General features: G+C 50.6%; 1 protein-coding gene across 1 annotated transcript in view; it reads right to left on the bottom strand.

Moving 5' to 3' along the window:
• LOC126525847 (uncharacterized) overlaps window positions 1–4,473 on the bottom strand; it is a 40,470-nt gene extending 35,997 nt beyond the window's left edge. The window contains exons 1-3 of the mRNA XM_050173807.3: window positions 4,227–4,473; window positions 3,420–3,592; window positions 2,021–2,137 (exon numbers count right to left, since the gene is read on the bottom strand). Coding sequence (XP_050029764.2) covers window positions 2,021–2,137; window positions 3,420–3,592; window positions 4,227–4,358 — 422 coding nt within the window. The 5' untranslated portion in view covers window positions 4,359–4,473. The remainder of the gene's footprint in view (window positions 1–2,020; window positions 2,138–3,419; window positions 3,593–4,226) is intronic.
• Between the last annotated feature and the right edge of the window lie 13,665 nt (window positions 4,474–18,138).

Here is an 18,138-nt window from a genome sequence, read left to right as displayed (position 1 = left end):
GCTGTCACGCTGGTTATCATCAACCATGGCAAAAGAGATGGAACATCGAAGCCCGTGGGAGAGAGTGAGTGATCTACTGTACGAGATTCTGGGCTTCCTGCTGTATACAGCAGAACAATATTTGGTTCTCATGCTTATGACAGCATTGTATACAGATCCCAAATGTCTTCTTAGTGTGTTCTTAAATGCCACAGTGCCCTTTTAAAGATGAGTACAGACAAACAACATCTATAGTTAATCTCAAAGTTCTGTTCAAAAGAAGTAAGCAATAGAGTGAGTAAGAAAACACAGATTATATAAATGCCCTTTCTTTACAAGTTGAGATAACTTTCACTACCACTATACTGTTCTTTTCTTAAATATCTCTGCACTAAAAAAACTGCAGGCAATATGGGCACTGTTTTGTGGCTGTTCATTACATGGGTCGTATACTTGCGCATGTGCAGTCTGCACTGCTTTTGTTTATTGCCGAGGAGTGCCAACCTATAATATTAGTGAAGGAGCACATGGCTTACGAGTACATTGTATGGAAAGGCAGGCACACAAAGCACACATACAAGAAGGAGAAAAACATCCGAACTCATTCTCCAACAACTTCTGGTGTTCTGTGCTTTATGGGCCTGCTTTTCCATATTACGATTTCCTGTCAGCCTGTTCGGCATTCTGCCATTCTAGGTTTATAGGTTGCCTACGCAGCCTCTGCAACAATGAAGCGCAAAATTTCAATGTGTGCTAATATTCTACTGGACGCATCTTTAAAAAAGCCTGCCTAGAAAACACAACTTTCGTGGGATGCATGCTCACTTTATTCACGATGGCTTTAGACACAACAGACAAGCAGCGAAATACTTGGAACACCCCAAACTGACAAGCAACATATTGTTTTTAGATCATAGTGATTTTTTTTCAGCAAGGTTCTTGCGCCAATTTTGCCTGCTTCAGGAACTTGTCCGAATAAACTTGCTCGGAAGTGGGTACATTTCTTGCTTCCTTTCACGATCAGAAGACTGGTAAGGGTATCTTAGGAGACAGACAAGAGAAGCTCTTTCGCGAACAGAAGTTATTTTTCGGAAGAATGTAGGACAAGCCCACATTGTAAACTTTATGGGAAATTCCAAGAGTTGGTAGGTATGCAGATGCTACAGCTCAGTCCCCTTAACACTGCTTTTTACTGCAGAAGCGTTTTCATTTTTTCGAGCTCTCCCAAAGACTCCCCTTTGACGGAAACATCATCCCCCTACATGACGACACAGAACAGCATGTATATCGGCCATCTCACTTGTACTACAGCAACAGATGTGCTGGTCACCAGCTCTATGAAACTGTGCAACAAAACAAGAAACACCTTCTAGATATCCTCACTGCTACAAACATAAGCTGTCAAGTGGCCCCATCATTCTTGTAATAAACTGAATCAATTTTTTTGGCTATTTCTCCCTTTTTCCACAACCATATTTTACCACTAGAGAAACTTGCTTTCGCACAACCAAGCTTCAAGACAGGTTTGTGGCCAAACACAAACTACTCTTTGAGGCACATAAGCTGCCATGCAAGAGCTTTGTGGCATCTCATGGTTTAAATGCCAAATTCGATGGTAGCACCCTGTTACGTCTCTCCACCACGAAGGCTGTAGATTCCAGGCTTTTATTGTTACCAAAATCCTCTTCGTGTCTCTTGGCGAGATGCGCCGAAATGTACTATTCATCTACGAGTGATAAACATTTCAATGCCATATTCTTGTAAACCTATTTCTCACTACTTTCCCATTGTTCCTACAGCACTCGACGGCAGCAGCAGCTTTTGCAGTAACCTAGTTTGGCTCAGATATCAGAGTCCTATTGTTGTAACAACAAGACTGGGGTCAGTGTCTACATCTGATCCAGTAGCAAAGAAAGGCACAGGCTAGCGGCGCAGTTGCATGTTCAAGTAGCACATGCAAGGTACACTATTTCTTGCTGTAAAAAGGTTACCAACTTTACCAATAATTTTTTTTAAATGTCGGGCAATATGGACAACTCACAGCACTGGTTCTGATGTTTCCATAGTGTAGTCAGCGGTTTCTTGAATTTCCGCAGCATCACATGCTTGCAGTGAAACATCACCTTCTCCATGGACTGAAGCTGTCTCGCTTGCACAGCTGCAAATGTCAAAGGGAATTTTCCTGTTCAAGAAACTAGGCCTGTTCTGTGTCAGGAACTCTGAAAATTAATGAGCCAAAATTGCAGCATTCGCACCTGACATCAGAGATTACACAGCCTCATGGAATAAGCTCGACACCACTAATGCAGGGTCAACCAAAATTCCTCTAAGAGCCAAGGTCACTGGAAGATGTACTTAAGATGATAGGACATTGCATTTTTCCACCTCTTAGCCAAACATTAACATATAGTATGCGAGAGTGACTACATATACCCTCTGCATGTAGACATTAAAAGAAACTAAAGAATAGTGAGCGAAGATGAGCAAAATGTAGCAACTCTTCCCTCGGACCATGCACAATAAGACCACACCAACTTAAAAAAATGAAAGTTATTTTTTCCACAGATGTGCTTCACAGAGACATACAATAAACCCGAGCTGGATGAACTTACACAAAAGCGACTTGGCTGGACAACTGGTGTTGAAAAGCTTCATCATGGAACTTGACATACAAACACACTTAAGGGCCAACAATAAACAACCAATCAAAGTGCTTAATTTGCACATGTTCAAAATTGACATGCAGTACTTCGTCTGCTGCAGCGACGACAATCCCATAGTATAGGACATGCAATAAATATTGGCACATTTGCCAGAACGAGAACCATTGAAACTGATAGCACGTTTTAGCATTGCGTTAGCATTGTACCTCAATGGCGCGCAAAATGAGAAGAAATGAGTGGCTGTTTGTCAGTGCCAGTGGTGTGGCAACGGGGGGGGGGGGGGGGTGCGAGGGGGCCAGTGGGAGGGGGGGGGTGTCATATACGTCTGAAGACACCCCTCTTATTGCCAGCTACACAGGGGGGGGGGGGGGGGGGGGTGACATGCTAGATGACCTAGCTACGCCACTGGTCAGTGCTCGGACAAAGAATGATAATGTCAGCTTGACATTTACTGTCCGTTACTCTCAGATCAGCGAATGCAGCACGGTGTAATATGCACACAGCTGCTCGGGAGGTACACTAATGTGTGCACACAGCGCTCCTGTAAGTACCACTGCGGCAGAGACGAAAGCACGAAGGTGCGTCCACTTGGCTTTGCCGCTTTTGCAGCCAAACAGGCTGTGCATCTTGAAGATCTTCTAACCAGCCACACGCGGGCTTGTGCATAAGCGTCTATACAGCGACAGCACAACGACGCTAACGGCGGCGCGAACAGGCCGCAAGCGTCCGTATAATTGGGATAGTGCAACAAAATATCTACCATAGACGAATACTCACGAGGCCTGAGGAGGTGGACAAGCGGGTGGAGCGTTGTAACCACAGGTAGTCACTGGTACACCGCACATGGTCGAAGCACTTCTTGAAAAAGCGCGCAGCTTTGCTTTGTTTGGAATTGCATCTCCAGGTAAAAGGTCTACAAAGTCGTCCAGGTCAGCATCGAATATTTGGATCTGTTGGACATAGGATGCATTTTTTTTTTTTCTTAAGAGGAGGGAGTTTCACAGGCAGGATGGGCAGCAATACGCGCAATAGGCTTTGCCTTGTTCTATGCTTCACCTGCACCAGTGGCACCAGGAGGAAACGCTTTTCAACATTCGCTTTGCACAATTATCAACTCGCCTGTGCTTCGTATGGTGAAGAAACTAGACGCAGTTCTAGTACGGTTCAGCGCGCTCCTGCATTGGTGAGCTGGTCTGAGCACGGTAATACATTACGACGTCACTAACCAGGCAGTAGTCGTTCTGCTGCCTGGAGTAATTTCTTCATTGGAGATGTTTATTACTTTTAATGCTGGCGCAGTGGCTCTTTTAAAACTGCTATTTTTCTTCAGTATCAGCCAGAATCACTGTACGTTTATGAGCCATCCAAAGCGTCGGGTTCGAATTCCCTTGGCCACTTAATATACCGATCCCGAACGCGATTCGTAACGACTCCGATATGCGCGAGGAGCTCATGGGACGCATCGGCAGCGTATCGGATCATTAAAACACCTGCATAAAGGGTGCAGCGTATGCAATGGCTGCGCATGCACATGTCGTACCACATGTACCCCAACACGGAACAAAGGGTGCAAAGGGTTTCTACCAGGGTGTTTTCAGAATCAAATTCCACGATTCCGGCCAGTTTTTCCAGCAGCTCGACGTGGGTTCCAGTCGTCAGCTTCAGCTTTCGTCTGTTGCCGCTTTGTAGTATGACGAGACAAAACACGTCTCCCATTTTGGCAAAAAAAAAAAAAAGAAGGCGCGCGGAGAGACTGCTCGCGCCACTCACAGACTCAAATAAGCACGTGCGCCACGGATACGAATGCTAAACCGATTGCAAACACGCGCGCCAGGCGCGGGAAAGCGTTTTACAGTGTTGCCAGAGGGCGCCCAGCGACACAGGCAAAATACGGGGATTCTGTAGCTGCACCCAATCATCCCGTCACGAAAGTACCCAAATATTGTAACAGAAGTAGCCAAGCATCCAGTAAGGCCAATAAAAAATATTTAACTTGTATTCCTATCACGTGAAACGAAATACAAATGTACAAACAAAAAAATGCGTCATTGTACGACACGATACGAAGATTTTTTTTTTTCAGGTATTAGTTGCAACTTTCATGAGCTATACCAGTAGTCTAATTCACTATACTTGACACTGAAGGCACACAGACAGCGAGAAATATCGTGTACAAATCCAATCAATGGGTTTGACCAAACCATGGCCTCCGAGATTGGCTTTCGATGGCAGGTTTTGCTCCGGCCGTCCCACTCGGCGCGCTCCCCAGCTTTTTTAAAAAAGTGCGATGCGCGCGCCCGCCTCAGGATGCCGAGGGCCCCTCCGCATGCCGAGGCGGTCATAGAAAAGAAGACCACGCGGGATCGAATTGCCTCTCTTTTCACGTGTTGTGGAACATTTTCAACGGATACATCCCAAGTAATTTTCCAGCTCTGTCTCGAACATTTCGCGTCTCAAACATCTAGTCCTCTTGTACCTTTATTTTTCCAGTAGTTTTCTGCACTCTTATCCACAGATTCTGTAGTACTTATTTTTAATAATTTATTAAAGCGTTCTCATGTAACAGGCGGCGCTAGTTGTGCTGCCATCGTGGACTTTTTACACTCGCAGGCGTGGGTTAGCGGCAAACACAATGCCGCGGTACCTTTTTGGGTGCCGCTACATTACAATTCTTGATTTCGAAGGCCCGAAAAATTCCTTACTAGATTTTCCGAACTTCCCGATTTAACGAAATAATTGGAGCGTGGGCATCACTTCGTTAAATCGAGTTTCAACTGTAGTTAATGGCTGCTCGTACTTTCTAGCCGTCTCATAACGAACTCTTGCAGAGATGTGCCACTTCTACATGTCCACGTGAATGTAGCGGGAGTATGTGTACACACACACAAAAAGAAACGAAAATAACACATTTGAGATTAGCCGCCAGCACGTGATTTGCCCCCTCATAGACCTTCGGTCGTCATTTTCTAATCATATAGCAGCACAAAATCCCGTTTTCCTCGCCTCATCCAAGCTGCAGCAGTATAAGCGGAGCACGCGAAGACACGTATGAGAAACCCTTAAAGCCCTTAAACTTCGTAAAGCAGCGACACTCTACTCCTCCGCCTTCACTCCTCCTCGTTTCTCCTCTCTTTCACGCTCCCTCCTCAACATGCGCTCCTCGCCACTCCGTAGACGCTTCTCGAGGGAAAAAGCGCTGAAGCACGGCGCGAGAGCTCACGTGATGCTATTCGGCCAATAGCGACGCGGTGTCAGCCTCGGCCAGAGCGCGCGAGGAGGAGGAGGCATTCTTCAAAGCGAGGCGCTACTTTACGAAGTTTAAGGGGTTTTAGAAGCCCTCGGGTGCGAGCGCCACGGTGCAGAGAAGGAGCCGGCCACGCCCGCCATTGAACTGACGCCCTCTCCGTGCAAATGGAACGGCCGGAGCATAAAAAAAAAAACCTGCCAGCGCGCGCAAATCTCGGAAGCCATTAACAAACTAGTGGCATCCTCGACAAATCGCACCGAGGCGCCCTAATGCGCCATTTCGTCCAGTCATCGTCACCCCAGGGCACACCAGCCGCGGTGCCCATTGGTGCGACTTGTCGAGAATGCCATATGTGTCAGTACAGAAAGACAAAAAAATAGTACGTAAATATTTGCATTCTGATTGAGTGAATTGACTAGACAAACAAAAATTCGGCAGAACCCACCTCACGATTGCTTCCGACGATAATACGCTTAGCATTGAATCGTTACAGCGACACAACGTATTGGCACCGTAGAAATGAGTTGTGTGTGAGGCGCGTGTACTGGCAGCGGGACTCCTCCTTCGCGCTTCCCTAAGAACACTCGGCGCCATCTAGCGCAGCCGCCGCGAAGCCTGCGCGTGGCCTTCGAAATGCGCGGCGCGCCGGTGCGCCTGAACTACGCTCCAGTTGTTGCCCTTGCCTCTTCGGCGTTCTGCGAGAAAATGGTCTCATGTCCATCCATTTTCTATCCACATATACTGCTATTTCCCTCTCCCCCGACGACACTGCATCTTCCTCTCTCAATGGCTGCAGAAAAGCGTCTATTCACGAGTGCGTTCGTTCGATCGAGATTTTGCGGGTCCCCGTTTAGCCTTTAGCTCGCTCTCCGCTCGAGGTATGGCCTACATTAGTGCCTGCGATTGACCCAACTTAAATGTTTCGGCAGTCGAATGCACAATTAACGTTGTATTCGGCACTTCTCTGCAGTCTTCACGCGTGCGGTAGTTCTGGATGGCCCCGTAATTATGGCGTCGCGCACATCAACATGCAGTCCGTCTTTGCTGGTAGAATTGGCAGTCGGACGCGTTAGCCCAGTGTTTCTCAAACTCTCCCAGTACGTGAGCCCTTTTAGAAGTACCAAACCTACCATGACACCCCCCCCCCCCCCCCCCCGACACACACACACTTTTATATTTCTTAACTTTCTTTTAAAAAAGTGAGGCAAATACATTGACATCTTAAATTGCAACAGAAAGAGCTACCAAAAACTCTCGTTTATGTTTTGAACAAGGTTTGGTTTAATTGCGTATTGTAATGGAGATGATGTTCTTGCTTTCTTGATACAACCATATGTGCTAAACTCCAATTCTACAGTTTTGGTGAGACAAAGCGGGCTTTGGTTGGGAGGCCGTATTCGGTGAAGTTTTCTCTGTGGCAACTGAAGGTTCCGATCGCCGGTTGTCTTGCGGTTCCGGCGACCATCTTTAATTGTGTCCAACACTAATACCACACTCTGCATAATAAACATAATTTCAGGGGTGGTGGTATACATATGTATGCTTATTTTACTCTTAAAGAAAACGCGGCGTTGAAATAGTTTGGGTGCCGAGACCAACAATTAATCTCTGCTCCGCCAAGCATAATGAACGTACGTATATGATGTTGAAACGTTGGACGACCATCCATGACCACCAGAAAAAAGGCTCATGACTCATTCGAGGTTCATGAGCCGCAGTTTGAGAAACGCTGCTTTAGCCGGTGAAGTCGGTGTCTGTCTTCTGTCTTGGGCATCGCCGGCTATCGTCACGTGACCGGAGACGATGGTACCACACGTGGCCGGAGAGGTCTACGACACCGTGCGCACTGGCCTGGGTCCTTGCAGTCGCCCATCGGACCATTGCGTCGGATGAACTGGATCGATGGGCTCGCTGATAGCGACGTGGCCTCGTATCTACATGTAGTGATTACCTTTTTCTGTGTTATTTATTGGAGTTATGTACCCGCATAATATCACGAATATAACCTCATTCTATTTGTGATCGAGTATATCAAACGCGTTCGCTCTTTAATTCCCGCATAGTGCCATCACCGCGTGGCGTTGTGCCATTGCTTATACTAGTTCTCGAAAACGTTATTCTGTTTGTTGAATGCAACTACAGGGTGTTGAAATTCGGGACCACCAGTCTTACAGCACGTTCACTAATTAGTGAACAATATGTTCCCTAAAGAAACGCCGCTAAAGCAAATGACACGATTAAAACTTAAATTCTGAGGCTCTACGCAGCAAACTCGCGATCTAAGTACCAAGCACGCCGTAGTGGGGGACTCCGGATTAATTCTGACCATCTGGGGTTCTTCAACGTGCATCCAATGCACGGCACACGTATACGTGCATGCGTTCTTGCATTTCGCCCCCATCGAAATGCTGCCGCCGCGGCCGGGATTTGCGCACCGACATAGCCACAAATCAACCATGCCGGGTAAGTCGTTGAATATTCTTCTGGATTTTTTTTTCCTCAAAGCACACTGCGGACTCGCTAGAAAGCATTCCCACGTCTCGATTACGAGGCACGCCGTAGTGGGGGACTCCGAGATCTTTAACTTGCCCCAATGTACGGGAAACGGGCATTCTTGCATTTCGCCCCCATCGAAATGCTACCGCCGCGGCCGGGATTTGATCCTGCAACCTCGCGCTTAGCAGCGCAACACCCTATAGCCGCTAAGCCACCGCGGTGTGTTAGCAATACGTTGTGTCGCTATACTGATTCAATGCTAAACGCATTACCAGCGACAGTCATCGTGAGATGGCTCCTGCAGACTTCTTATTTGTCTTCTTGTTACTTGAATTTTGTAAGTTGAAGAAAGGAAATGAATCGCGAATGAAATGGTGGGGAATGATAGGAAACATAAACGAAGCAATATTTTGTTTGGAAGAAGTAATCGTACATCTACGGCTCGGCAAACGTTCCTATATATGTGTCCTAACGCCGATTCTCCACATGACAGTGAATGAGTGAGTGAAGAAACTTCATTGCAGATCCGGCGAGGACGCGAACTCGTCGTGCACCCGGCTAGTCCCACGTCGGGACCGGCAGGTCTAGCCCACCGGCCCGGTCGCGGGCACGCCGGACAGCCAGGATTTGCTTTTATAGAGCGGGGCTACGCAGAAGCGAGCCCCACTCCTCCTTGATGAACTTGGGGTATGTCGACCCGCACTCACAGAGCATGTGCGATAGAGTGGAGGTCTGCCCGCAGGAGGGGCAGGCGTCGTCGCGATACACATCTATATATATATATATATATGTAGTGGCCCTATGGGCTGACGTAAGAGGCAGGTTGGCTGGATGGATGGATGGACGGATGGATATCGACTATATATATATATATATATATATATATATATATATATATATACGACGGCAAAAATGATGCCGTCGTGGTCCTTCAATTGTCGCCATGCCAGCTTCGCCATCATATTCCATCTTTGTCAGTCGGCTCTTGTCATATGGCAGTCGTCGTCACGCCATGGTCATCACATAGTCCTCATACATTCGTTGTCATACCATCGTCGTGATGCCGTGGCGGTCATTCTAACGTCGTATGTCATATGACTCTCGTCATGCTATTGTCACGCGTTTCACGCAGACCCAGTGAACGAACTTGCCCATAATAGCTTCAGCAACTATAGGTATGTGCGCCTGGTTGTGATGCGATCGTCGTAGTTGCATCACCGTGATTCCAGCTTGGTCATCCGACTCGGCGGAACGTTGCTGGAGCGGCAGCCGGTGGCTGATGTCTGCTTGTTTCTCCATCGAGAGGCGTTCAATGACGGCGGCCCTTGGAGCGTGATGTGCAGACTGTTCGCTGTAAAGGGTCCATACATTCGGTGCCGGTTAGCACCATGTCCGCTACAAGGCAGCCATGCAACACAGCAAGCCAGCATCCGGCACCACCAAAGTGGGGGGAGAGGCCAAATGTAACCCCAATCGATTGACGATGTGGAATCATCGAATGGAATTACCTCACGGATATGTACATCTAAAGGGGCCAATTGTGAATGTACTGATATATCCATGGATTTCCGTCCCGAAAACGATATGAGCTCACTTCTTCGCCATCACAGGTGTCATCAACATCATCATAATCTCTCTTGTCGCGTGGCCAGCGCCACTCACGCGCTCTTCCGCACCCGGTACTCCTCCAGGGAGAACGTTCGATCGTTAGCAGTCATGAACGAGGACAAGCGACCGCCTCCTTCGCCGAAGCGTCCACGGTGTAGCCGCGGAATTTTCACAACAGACAGAAAAGAAGCGTCCCGTTCGAGTAGAGCAGCACCAGCTACAGTTTCTTCGTGCTCCTCGATTCAACCTGTGCTGCCGGATGTACCGTCTGATGAAGACCGTACCGCCACCAACGCAGCTGAGCCCGTTGGTCGCCCCAACAACCAAGGGAACCGGCACCATGATTCCAGGCCTCTGTTCGACGAAGCTCAGTCTCTGCTCTCGCACAGCATGTCGTTCGAGCTGGGCTTCGAAGACCTTGGCTGCTACGACGACGATGACGACGACGCTGAGCCACAGCCGAAGATCTCTGCTACCATCCGCAGGCCATCAGCTGCGCCAAGTTTGCAGTACCCGCCACCTGGACTCGCCGCTGACATGGGAGATTCACCTTGCCTCGTTGCTTTGATGTCGCAGCTGCGCCACTACAAGACCAGCAGGCATGCGGTGCTGCAGGCTCGGGACAACAAGTTTCTCGGCAGTCGTTCCCAAGAAGGTGGAACCTCACAGGCGAGGACTGGCGCCCCGGAACTTCAAGGGGATCCCGCAGTACGAGATGGCCCTTCGGTCGAAGTAATTTTGGGTAGGAAAATACTGCCCATCGACAGGCAGCCCTTGTCCATATGTCAGGCGATGCCGGCGCTCAGTAGGCAAAGGAAACCCTCGATCCCGTTCAGCGATCTCAACGCGGCAGGGAGGGCCTGGCCTAGCGTCGCGTCGACAGGCACTCGAAAGCCTCCTGCTTCCAGCGCGAAGGTCGAGGCAGCGCCAGCCGTAGAGAGACAGAGCCTGAAGATCGACATATCGTTCGGCAAACCGGCTGGCCCGGACAAGGACGGCAAGCTGCTCAAGTCCATCTCGACGAACGTTGAAAAGATAGTAGCGCGCCTCCTGACGCGACAGACCGAAGATCGTCCGCCGCTTTCGCGCGCCGATAATACCGAAACGGCCACGATTGAGCTGGACAGCCAGCGGTGCGTCTCCTTGGACGTGACGATGGCCGAAGGTGTTGGAGAACGAAGGCAGACGCTGGCGTATCCGACTGGGCCCGCCGGCCAAGCGACCAGCAAATACGGACTGTCCGCAACGCCGCTCGGTGCCACAACGACGCCAGCAGGAACGAGCACAGATCCTGCGGAGAGACGTCGTCACGACGTGCCACGGAGCCCGCCGACACCGACGTCCGTGGTACACCTGACCATCGGACCAATCAGTTTCGGCCACTCGCAGCCAGCCATTCAGCACATATCACAACCGGAGAGTGTTCAAAAAGCTAAACGCCGAAAGGCGTCGGCGGACAATCTCTCGACGTCAATGACGCCTTCGGAGATGGCACGGGAGGCGGCGGCGTCCCGTGGTTTGAGAAAGTCACTGCCGCCAGCGGTTGGCTCAGCCAATAAGCAGGCGGAACCGCCGACGGAAGAGAAGCATCAGCCATTGGCACCAACCTCGACAGATAAGCTCCTGAAACAACCTAAAAAGGAGCAGTTACCTCAAGCACTGGCATCTCCAGGTGAACCGCTCAAGCCAGCCAAAGAATCGCAGCTTTCGTCAGGCAAGCAGTTGAAACCAGCGAAGGAAAGTGACGTCACCAGTCTCAGTGCTGTTGACGAAGATCGTGCAGTTAAGAAAGACGCGGAGAGAGTTAGAAAACGCCGATCCGTTTCCGCAAAAAGGCAGTCGGAGGGAAGCTTGCCATCGGTTCACGAGATGAGTGCAATAAGCGTCTCCGACAAAGTTCGCAAACGGTCGGCCGACAGTGGCAGTGCCAAAATGAGACGCCCGTCAGGCAGGATGAGCATGTCGAAAGACGGCGCACCTTATGCCTCGGTTAAAGCAACCACGAAAGAATCCGAAGAGTTATCTCCTGAAACAGGCGAAATGCTTACTGGAAGAAAGAGATCTATTGGGGACAAGAAAGCACCGAAAGCGCGAGCGAAGGAAACTCCGGTGAAGCCTCCCGTTTCTTCCGAAGAAACGCTGCTTCCGCAGAAAACCAACCGCGCAAAGCCTGCGGACGAAACGCTAAGGGAAAGCCAGTTGTCATATCCCGAGTCGGGAAAGGTGGCGTCCAAGAGGAAGAAATCTGACGCAAGACAGGAACCAGCAACAACAGCGTCTTCAAAGAAACGCAAAATGTCGTTGAAGTCGCCTGATAAAGCAGATATCGGAATTGAGAAATCACCAAAGGAACCTTCGCAAGTAAAATCTCAGCCGGAACCTTCCGTAGCGAGTGTTCCTATAAGTCCAGAAGACAAAAAAGTTTCGTCAGATGATCTACATGCGGAGAAAGGCCGAAGAGAGTCTGCTGCACCGGAAGGAACGAAGTCTCAAGAAGCGTCTGCTAACACCCCGCCTAAAGCTTCGGGAACGGAAATAGCAACAAAGAAACCGGACAAGGCAGCCCGTAAATCAAGCGTTCACGGTGATCGAGAAAGGACAAAAATGCTTTCGGAAGAACTGGTATCAACCAAGGGCGATCAGCAAACGTGGCCCCCGGACACCTCTCTGCACAGCATATTAAAGCGTCATGATCGCTCCAAAAGGTCCAAGAAGCCGAAAAAAGCAACGAAAGACGCCGCCGGAGAGGCTGCTGAAAAGCATTCAAAGGCCGCAGAAGACACCAAGGCGCCCGTCGGTTCTGGAAGACTTGCTAGCAGGCACAAGGAGGCGTCGCCGAAGGAACCAGAAGTTCCCGAGAAAGCCGACAAACCGACGACAACGAAGACGGCTGAGTCGGAGACAGGCGAACGGGTTTCGAAGAGTAGCCTCAAGTCGCGAAAGTCGCTGGCCATCGATGCTCCCGCCTCGGAGCAGAAAGATCCCGACACAGTTGCCATCGAAAGGGCACGAAGACAATCCGTAATTAGAACGGAACATAGTGAGCTGGACGAGAAAGACTTGGACGACTTTCTGATCGGCTTCGAGCTTGCTCTGAGCCCTTACCGAGTGTTGGTGGGCCTCAAACCGTCTGCGTCATCTCAAGATGAAGAAGGAGCTTCTCAGACAGGCGCCAAGCGTTTCAAGGGCCGATATCCCCTCAAGAAAGGTCGAAGAATGAGCATCGTCAGAATACATAAAACCGACATAGAGCGCAAGAAGAAGAAAGGCCACAGCGGGGAGGAGTCGCCGTCACCGCTGACGCTGTTAGCTCCTGAATCGGCGGTGGACGAGCAAACGGCCGACACCGGCCGAAAAGAGAAGAGGAAGAGAAGCAAGGACGCGTCGTCAAAGTTAGCGAAATCACGAAAAAGTGCGGCCACAGCCGAGGAAACGGGTGCCAGCGCGACGGCAACAACCGGATCGCCGACAACGCGCGACTCTCGGCGGAAGAAGACATCGGCCACGAGTCGCGGCTCTGTCGAAGGCAAGGGGGCCAGCGTTACGGGGCGCGACGAGTTCCAAGGTGATTCTCAGCCGATGTTGAAGGAACTCAGTGGGCCTGAAGGAGAACGCCTGCCTGCCGACGAAGCAGGAGCAGAGCCCGGTGATCGGGAATTCTTGGAGGAAGACGAGGAGGACGAGGCGAAGAGGAAAAAGAAAAAGAAAAAGAAGAAGGAAGGCGGGAAGAAGCGCAAGTCCAAGAAGCGGAAGCGCAAGCGCAAGAAGAGAAATCGCCCCATCGGCTACAGATCAGGCAGGCCCACCTGCCGAATATTGTGCCCCCTCGTCGTCGGCCTGTTGTTCGCCGTAATCGTCCTGTTCCTGCTTCTCAGGGTTCTCGCGATGGCGAGCACCGCGACCTTCCCCACAACCACGACGTACCTGACATTCACATATCCGACCCGTCGATCCACGCCCACTGCAAACACTCCGAGTACGGCTCCGCCTCCAGTGCCTCCTGCCCTACCACCTATACCACCGCCTGCAGTACCTACAAAACCGCCTCCTGTACCACCTGCGCAGACCCCTTCCAAGACGATGCCGCCTGTCGTACCTCCGACTATCGCGCCGCCGCCACCTGTGCCGAACGTTTACGTTTGTCCAACGGAGGTCTGCCGTCACGAGGCAACCTACCTTGTTAACTTACTGAACACCGTCGACTCAAAGCCGTGCGATAACTTGCTCGCTTATGTCTGCGACGCCTGGTCCCGGGAGAACCCGGCGGGTCCTGAAGGCGTCGGTTCATTCGTGTCGCGTGGCACGATGATTCAGGACGCTTTGGCGCAAACGCTCATCGAGGTCATTCGAAGCACGCACAGCAAAGACTTTGAGGTTGCGGCTCTCTTGTACGGGTCATGCGCATGGCGACCCGAGTCAGAATCGGCAGTCGCGTTCGCGCAGGACATGTTCACGACGTGGGTCATCAAAGCGTGGCCCCGCAATGCAAGCGCAAAGGCGCGGACTAGCGACGTGTGGCAGTTCGCAGCCGAAGTATTCCGGGACTTGGGCATCAGCGCGCTGCTTGAGGTCACGATTGGCGTGAGCCCCAAAGGTGTGCGCCAGGCCGTCGTAGAGCTCGACAGACCTCAGTTGCTGTTCTACAGGTCCGACGAGTCTTCTGCTGAAGTGGACGCCTTGCTTCGCGGTGCGGTCGAAGAAGCTTTGGCTGTATTCACCCAAAGTACTTCTCCAGAGGTTGTGAACCAAACGAAAAGTATGTTCGTCGGGCTTGCCAGGCTGCCCGACGATGGTCAACCTGACACCTCTGGAATGCCAGAACGGTGGACTTTAGTGGAGTTTCGCAAGCTCGACGGCGGATTGCAGAAATTTATTGGCAAACTTTTTGACAACATCGTTCACCCAGGCGAGGAGCCGGACGTGATTTTGAAATCTCCGACGTACGTTCGCGAAGGACTGGTCCACTTCGTCAACAATTCAGATCCGGTCCAGGCTCTCAACTACATGGGCTTCTTGGTTGTGGTACGGCTTGCGCCTTTCTTCCCCGATAGGATGAGGTACGTGCGAGGCCTGTTTGCCAAAAGCATGCTCGGCAGGTCCTTGCGCGATGTAACGAATTCCTCTAAACTCTGTCTGCTGGCAGTCGAGTCTCTTCTACCCGACTGCTTTGCCAAGGCAGCTGTACTCATACGCGAGAGGTCCGGCGCCGACTTAGGCGTGAGAGATGTCCTCTCTCGGCTAAAGACCCTGTTCGGTAGAGAGATTCAGCACTTAGCGTGGTTAGGAGAGCTGTCGGCCCTTTTCGTCCGCTACAATTTGCGCAAGAATCGCGTCATTCGATTCGGTCGTCCTCGTCCAGGATCGTGCGTCCAGTGGCGAGGCAACACCCAGGACCTGGCCCTGAAGCGCTACTTCGAGATATCGCTGATGCGACAGCAGGAGAAACTTCAGGCCGTCCTCAACTACAGCGCCGCCGCGAACGCCCTCGCCTTCGAGTCTGAGCTGGACACCGAGGTCAGGTACGACCCGTCGCGTCGAGTCGTCCACGTCCCGGCGGTCATCATGAACCCCCTCACGCGCACCAACGACTCCTTCTTTGCCTTGCACCTGCCGCGAGTCGCCACTAGGCTGTACCGGGCCATGGTCAAGATGCTCACGGAGGAAGAACCGTACGGCGGGCTGCACACCCTGATGCCGGGGCTCACCGAGAACTCTGCGCAGGCCCTGGGTTCCTTGCTCGGCTGCATCGAGAACAACCTGGATAGGGGGCTCGGTATCGAGCCCTATAAGAAAACCCTACGGAAGGCCGTGCTCGAACAGGCGGTGGCCGTACATCTGGCTTTCCGGGCCTTTCGCGAGATGCTGCACGTGAGGCGCATCTGGAACCTCGACTATCGCCTGCCCAACTTGAACCTCACGTCCGACCAACTGTTCTTTCTATACTTTGCGCTCGATAACTGCAACACAGCGGACTCGGTGTACCGCAGGCGGCAGCCGAGAGCGGCCGAAGATGTCTACAGAGTCCATATGCCCCTGAGGTATTTGCAGGAGTTCTCTGACGCTTTTCAATGCAACCGGCAACCCGTTTGCAAGATCTTTCACTAAATTGTTTTTTAATTATGGATGCGATCGAACATTGTTCAGACAATATGCGTAGTATTCTTTATCGCAGTCTCTTTAAAATGCGCACTTGATTTTATAGAAAAGACGGTCAAGAATATATCCTCATACGGCCATAATGAAAGCGGTGTTGTTGTTTTTTTTCGTTACTCGCTCCCTTACGCACCTTACATTTTACGCATGCATCGCTTACGTGTATTAGGGCGTAGACTGCTAGATCACCTGAATAAAACATTTGTTTTTCGCTTTCTCTCGTTTTTTTTACCGCTGCAGGCTTCGCTATTCGCACTTACCGAAAGTGTTGGTTCATCCTGACCGTCCTGCTTTTAATGCGGACAATAGAAAGTTCCGCCCAGTTAATTGGCTTCTGCCAGTATACAGGAATCCACGTACTTCCAATGTTGCCAAAATATAGGGAGCATATATACACGTCAGCATGTGGACACAGGCGTGCGCGGCGATTTTACAGCGAAGCTGTATAGCTCTGCCTCCCAATGGCAGGGTATGTCCTCTCCGTAGGCAAACGCTGGGAGGGCGCGCACCCCGTGCATTGCTGGGTTCCCTGCAGCACCAGCAGATGGCGCTCGCCTCCGCAGCAGCGGCGGCACCGCCTGTGCAGGGGACATAAAAAAAGAACCAGAAAGCTCGCCTTCGCGCAGCGTTCGCCCCAAGCGTTTCCCAGTAAAGATTACGGTTGCATAAGTTGCCGGGAAGCTATCTTGTATCGCCCCCCCCCCCCCCCCCGCCACCATAACCCGCCTTATTTTTCGCATTTCGCAGACATTCAACAAAAAATGAAACGCCACCATAGGATATAATATTTATTCTTTATTCGATAATCACTTGTCACACTGCTGCTTTATTTTAATGCGCTATAGGCTGTTCTACAATGTGTATTTTGTCCATGGCTTAAGTTAAATTATCTACAACCACGCACCAGCCACTATATGACACATACTTACGCAAAGAAACAACATTAACGGCGTTCTCTTTCAGTATAAGGAAATACACAAGGTATTCGTTGATGCGCAGTCATAAATGTGTGTATAGATTTCTTTTCAGAACGCTACTTATTTCGCAGAAACAAAGACGATTAAAAAAGTTACATCTTCCTAGAAATGAAAATCAACCTCCACACAAAAAAGGTTGTGCTTTTCAAGGTAATATAGGCATCAACAACTCGGAATGCTAACACACACGAATAACCTGAATAACGGTTGCAGCCCATACCCATACTGTAGTTGCTGACCTATTTAAAGTAAAAGTTAGTATTATTTGAGCAAATGCTGAATGATCGAAACATGTCTAATAGTCCAATTATCTAACAGCGCAATTAAAATTAAATTCTGGGGATTTACATGCCAGAACTACGACCTGATTATGAGGCACGCCGTAGTGGGGGAACTCCGGATGAATCTCGACCACCTGAGGCCTCTGACGCGTCCCCAATGTGCGGTACACGGGCGTTTTTCCATTTCGTTGCTATCGAAATGCGGCCGCCACGGCCGGGATTTGATCCCGCGACCTCGCAGCACAGCGCCAAAGGCACTACGCCATCATGGTGGGTGACAGCGCAATGCAACAAAAGGGGAAAAAATATGGAGGACGCTTAAGCATCGCCTTTAAGAGTGGAACGTACGCGATAGCATTCAAAGATCCCTGACTGCTTCTCAGGCTTCCCGGCAACTGCAGCGTATGTATCCGTAATGGTTACCGGGAAACGTTGGCCGCGAACGCTATGCACGAAGGCGGGCTTTCTCGTAGAAACACGGCCTCTCGCGTGGGCCGCGATGCGGTGGAGGAGAGCGCCGTGTGGAGGTATTGCAAGGAACCTGGCGCGCTCGCTCCGTGGCCCCCGAGATACTCACGCGCCGGCGCGCGCAAATGGCGGACGCCGTGGCCGGTCTATGAACGGTAGAAACGCTGGAAAATTGGGTTTCCTTGAGTTTTCGCGTAACAGAATTACGTTTTCTTGTATAGTCGAATTACAATCCAACGTTATCATGTCTGCAGGTGTGTGTAAGT

This window comes from Dermacentor andersoni, chromosome 8, assembly GCF_023375885.2.
Source record: "Dermacentor andersoni chromosome 8, qqDerAnde1_hic_scaffold, whole genome shotgun sequence".
Classification (NCBI taxonomy): Eukaryota; Metazoa; Arthropoda; class Arachnida; order Ixodida; family Ixodidae; genus Dermacentor; species Dermacentor andersoni.
Note: the sequence above shows the minus strand (reverse complement) of the source record. Positions and strands in the feature narration are given on the sequence as shown.